The 5595-nt window shown below is 41.4% G+C and overlaps 1 protein-coding gene across 1 annotated transcript in view; it reads right to left on the bottom strand.

Annotated features, from left to right (window-relative positions):
- Window positions 1-737: 737 nt before the first annotated feature.
- The window catches only part of col22a1 (collagen, type XXII, alpha 1), a 60954-nt gene continuing 56096 nt past the window's right edge, over window positions 738-5595 (bottom strand). The window contains exons 57-61 of the mRNA XM_080046096.1: window positions 5037-5216; window positions 4663-4729; window positions 4357-4539; window positions 4158-4235; window positions 738-4063 (exon numbers count right to left, since the gene is read on the bottom strand). Of these exons, the coding sequence (XP_079902222.1) occupies window positions 3870-4063; window positions 4158-4235; window positions 4357-4539; window positions 4663-4729; window positions 5037-5216 (702 nt within the window). The 3' untranslated portion in view covers window positions 738-3869. The remainder of the gene's footprint in view (window positions 4064-4157; window positions 4236-4356; window positions 4540-4662; window positions 4730-5036; window positions 5217-5595) is intronic.

Here is a 5595-nt window from a genome sequence, read left to right as displayed (position 1 = left end):
TTTGCCTGTTTCTGTCATACCAATGTTCTTCTTCAAGCATTTTAATAAAGTGATATGTTTTGGAAGTGGTGCATTCTGTACTAAGAGTGTCTCCCATTCAATATAGCAGGACAACCTCTATGTTCTAGGGTTCACTTCAACGACATGCAAGTGACAATGAAGTCACATTCTTACATAGCACAATGTATAGAATGAATAGATTGACAAGCACATGGCAACATCATCGATCAATGAAGTATTGAACACAATAATTCGATTGATTGTTGCAGCTTTAGTGACAAATGTGTTTTATGGATTATCCAGAATATCGGGGACACTTCTTCTTTAACTCATTTTTCATCAGCTCCATGAATCATACTTCTGTTCAACTACGAAAAAAATAAATATATTGAACACAAGGTCCCCAGGTTGTTATATAGATGATCTGGATTCAGCAGGGCATGTCACTGTTGCCTGGTTACAAAGGAAAATCAACATCATCCCCACCTGTGTTTGCATAACACAAATACATTTCCCAGATCAACTATGACCTTTACCAAGCTGTTGGAAAGAGCTTGCATGGTAGCTGCCCCGCAAACAAATCCCCTTTGATTAAATAGATCTCATCATTATGCAAAAAAGACTGTTGATCGCTTCACATATTCAACATACAGATTATTAGACATGATGGATGAAGCTGGGAAAAAAAGAGTACACTTCAAAGGGACCTCATTTCAAATGTACGGTAGATTTCTCAAACCATGTGGGACAAGCCAAGCAGAGCCAGTATTATAAAATGAATCCGTTCCACTCTTTATTATACAGTACAGTACATGTGTATTTCCAATACTTACAATATTCTACTAATTTTAAATATCTTAGCACCAATTCATAGTTTTTTTTTTCTTTCCGTTAATGCATTAAAACACATTTGTATGAGTTCAAATCATGAATAATTTAGCATTGTAACTTTAAAAAATACATATTTCAATTAGCAAAAAAAAAAAACAGCAAATTTGAATAATGAAAGGTTAAATCTTGTTGAAGCTGTGTGCACCAACTTACCATCCCAGCCTTTAACACATATTATGGTCTATTGGTAACAAGCATTTACAAAACCAGGAAAGGGCAATACTGATACGGTTTGAAGGTTCAATAATAAATCACTGACAGGGAAGCAGCTTATAAAAGATATGTATATATATATATATACTGTTTATATATTAAATGTCAACCAGACATTTTGATTCTGAACCTACAGTCACTCTAAACTTCATTACATGTAAGGCAGCTCCCGACCACCATGATAAAAGGAGCCATTCTGTGCTTTGGCATTTTGGTAATACAAACATTTCTCGGAGGAAGAAGTGCTCGTAAGGCCAAAAAAACAACAAAATACTCTATTTTAAAGCTAGACAAAGTAACGTTGTAACTTGTAGGCTTGTTGACCGTTGTAGGATGATGTTTGTAGATGAACAATGTTATGTAATCTACATTGTATTGCTTATTAATTCAACTTTTCATTTATGGGATGAAGAATGTGTTATTAGTAAGTCGACAAAACAAAATTACTTCTGCTTCCAGAGCAGCCGAGAAATATTGGTCAAATTAAAAAAACTCCGGCCTGCCTCACCAGCATCTTCTACACTAAGTTATGTTGGAGCCACAATTTCACATTCTTTTTGAATGACCTTTTAATTTGGTAACCTGAGCATGAGATGATACGTGTGACTGTCACATATAGTGATAATTGTTTACCTCTAACTCATACTGTATGTCTTGGCAAACTCACATTAGACTTATTTATGCTCCTCATAAAAAAATAAGTACTCCTCCACTTCCCTTTTGCTCTTGTGTATTGAAGTGTTTTTTTGAAAAAAGAAGACGAATGTGCTTCCTTTTGTGGAGTTTATTTAATGTGTTCTAGATGACCATCACGTCTGAGCTTGTTGGAGAGGTTGTAATTGGTCCATGAGGGACGTAGGGGCAAATGGTTACGACAATGCTTTGGTCATCAGGATGCAAGGTAGAAACTCTCCAATTTAAGGTTCCAACGGGGTGCCAACTAAAAGGGACTGAAAACCGGACTGAGCTGCCCGGGCACTGCCACAGCATAGGCACTTAATAAGCCTCGCAGAACAGAAGGGGTATTAGAGAAAGCACTGTGAAACGAGCAGCTTTTCAAGATAAAAGGGGGAACAAAGACGGCGATTATACCATCGCTCCCTAAAGCTGTTTACTGCAGCAAGGCCTATGCACGAGTCAAAGAGAAAGGGGCCAGGGCCACTTCATTAAACAGAAAAGTACAAATCTAACGGTGACATTTCTCCCTGTCTCAACATATACGGCTGGAATTTAATAAGCTCCGTGTGGGTGAGCTTGGAACAAATCATAACCTGACATGGATGAATTATGCATAGATGTCATGTCACTATATTGGAGAGAGAGAGAGAAAATAACGTCACAGACTTTGATTCCGGGATTAGATATTCACCTCTAAATGATGAATCGAATCTAAATGTATACAAAATGGCCGAATGTGTAGGCAACCTGTTGCATTTTGTAAGGCAATTAAACATTGTTTTGGAATGAAATCCTTCAAATCTCTCCAAAAGCTTGAAAACAACACTCTCCACACTAACTCATTGACACTCCTCTCCCACACAGAATCACTATATTGGTATTCCAGATGGCGCCTCCCACTGTCCTCCCCCCATTACTATCAATGACACGAAACAGATTATTCCCTTGACCGAGTAATTGCCGGCACACTAGAAGAATATGACTAGTAGCGACACATCAATTGACTGAGCAATAACTGACATCTACATATGAGTTGTCACTGTGAATGATTATCGATGCAAAATGGAGTGAGGCAGGAACGAAAACTGAATATTCCTGCAAGAAAAAGCCAAGCTGAACTTTTGAGATAATTACTGATGATACGATACATTAACAGTCCCCCAAATCTTCTCTCCCGGTGGGGGCAGTTGTTGAAGGGGAAGGAATTGCATCATCTTTGTTACTGTATCTCCCTATATAGTGTACAGGAAACATGCAAGTGAGTGAAAAAAAAATACGGTTTAGCTGCCCTCCTCACCCCATATTAAAGGAGGAGTCAACAAAAATGGAGAATGCTTGTTGTCAATATCAATTTGTGTCAAAATCTGTGAAACAAAGGGGGGGGGACACCCTAGCTAGCAACATGCCAAGTTTAAGAGCCTAGGCTGCGTATTAACACTGGATTTTATTTTTAGTGCACACAGGTAGTAGCCTGGCACCGCCCGCCTACGTACTTCCGCTCAATTTTCATTTCCCGTCAGTAGTCAGTCTGGGACTGCGGCATATTCTTAGGTTTTCCAATCAGCGAACAGAGGGAGTGGCTCAGAAGCCGGTGCATGACATACGTCATGACCAAACGTTATGCGATTGGTTGGCAGATCCAGATTGCCACTGGGCAGATCCAATAGTTTTAAACTTCAACAGACACCAGGGTTAACGTTTGTCAATTGAGCGATTCCAGACCTTCTGTACAAATGAAATGAAGCACGATGGTCTGGTAGGACCAGGCTGCACAGGTAGCGGATCGTGAGGAAATATTCACAGATTTTGACAAAATGTGATTTTGACCACAAGCATTCTCTGGAATCGCTGGCTCCACCTTTAAATCGGAAAAAAAGTCCTTCAATGCTTCATCCCCATCCACCCCAAGCTTCATACCAAAAAAACTAAGATCAAAACAAAGAATCTGACCGGCAGCACATGTTGCTTCAGCCCTCCATACTGAGGTTATCTTGAAAAAAGGAAAAAGTTCTTGATTCAGACTGACAACGACCAAGTTCATAAATTACAGCTGGACTTCAAAGCTCTTTGTGTCCGTTCTTTGCTTTTTAAGTCCCCTTGACATTTTTGGTGTGGGGTCTCTGTGCCAGGCTGGCGTAGTAGGCACACTGGGTGGGGTCACACTGGCCTGGGGGTCCTGAAGGTCCGGGCTGACCGTGGGGGCCGGGGTTCCCTGGCTCTCCCTGGCCTCCCACTTGTCCCGGGCTTCCGTCTTTACCGTACCCAGGTATACCGGCTGGACCTAGAGTGGGAGATGGAACAGTTAGCGGCTCGATATTGGGAGAAAGCAACCCTTTCATGAGAATGGATACAGCAATAGAGAGATTAGTGGTTACCTATCGGGCCAACGGGTCCTTGTTCTCCTCTGTCACCGATACCAGGTTCTCCTTTTTCTCCTGAGGAACCTTTCTCACCTGGAAGGAACAGGAAAACAGAATGTTTGTGTTTAGTTAAGTTTGAATGGACCGGACTTTTTCAGTAGTAAGTAAAGTTTCCAAGTAAGTTATTAAGCTGGAAAATGGGCTTCTGTCTTACCTTTAGGGCCCAAGGGTCCCCTGGGTCCTTCTCCTCCATTCTGTCCAGGCATACCAGGCTCTCCGGGGGCACCAGGTCTTCCAGAGTTGCCGTCTTTACCCGAGGGACCCGGAGGTCCCGGGCGGCCCGATGTACTCTTCACATGAGCCGGCTGGATCTGAGCCATGATGTAAGCCATTTTGGCTGGAATAAAAATAAAAAGTCCCTTAAATCTCACATAGCTCTATTAAGGCTATCCTATTAGAGCACATTGCAATGCAGCTAATATCTCAGTCAGATTTACAGGCAAGACAAGACTCTGCTCACCATCTAATTGCTTGGCCAGCTCGTCCTGGATCATCCGTCTCATCTGCTCCAGTGATACTGACTCTCCCTGAAACAACAAATACACTGACGATTAACTCAATTATCATATACCTCAATCTAAATCATTGGAGCGTAATTAACTGAAAAATTATGACGTCATTGGCCATGCTCATGTTACCGACCGTTATTACTTTTTTTCAAATATATATATTTTTTTTTTAACCAATGTGCAGATTGGAAATGGGGATGACATATAGAGAAAAGCCCGCTGTGACAAGGACTAAGCCTTGACCGTCCGGTTATTACATTATTGGCTGCTACAAACATTGTTTCAAAACCTAATTAAGTTTAAGCCTTTCGTCAATATGACTCACCCTTTGTCCTGGTTGACCAGGGTTTCCTGAAGTTCCTTGTGGCCCAGGGGCTCCTAGTTCTCCTGGGGGCCCTGACATGCCCATCATCCCCGTGTGGCCCTTCCTGCCCGGCTGCCCGGGGTTCCCAGGGATCCCCGGCTCTCCGTTTTGTCCCTTGTCTCCCTTTATACCCCCGTCTCCCTGAATCGGATGACAGCAGTTGGACATTTTCAGGCTTGAAGCACCATCAAAAATGACAAATGGATATCTGCACAGCGATAGTGAAGAGTGTGTTCCCTATGGATGGACTCACTCATATATCACCATCTGTTTATGTCACAAAAATGTCCATGTATTTGTGTGGCGGTAATGTTTCTAAGATCAGAGGTCACTCATATTTAGTGTCTGTTTTTTGAATTATACAAAGTCAGCAAGGTATACCATTCCTCAATATCTGATTTGGAAGTCCAATTAACAAGTCATCAGACAAGCTTCATGCTTCAAATTAATCTGGTAAAAGTTTAAAATGGTTATCAATTACATTTTAAGTCAATGGCATGTTTGTTCACATATTGGAAAC

This window comes from Ammodytes marinus (genome assembly GCF_949987685.1).
Source record: "Ammodytes marinus genome assembly, chromosome: 17".
NCBI lineage: Eukaryota > Metazoa > Chordata > Actinopteri > Uranoscopiformes > Ammodytidae > Ammodytes > Ammodytes marinus.
Note: the sequence above shows the minus strand (reverse complement) of the source record. Positions and strands in the feature narration are given on the sequence as shown.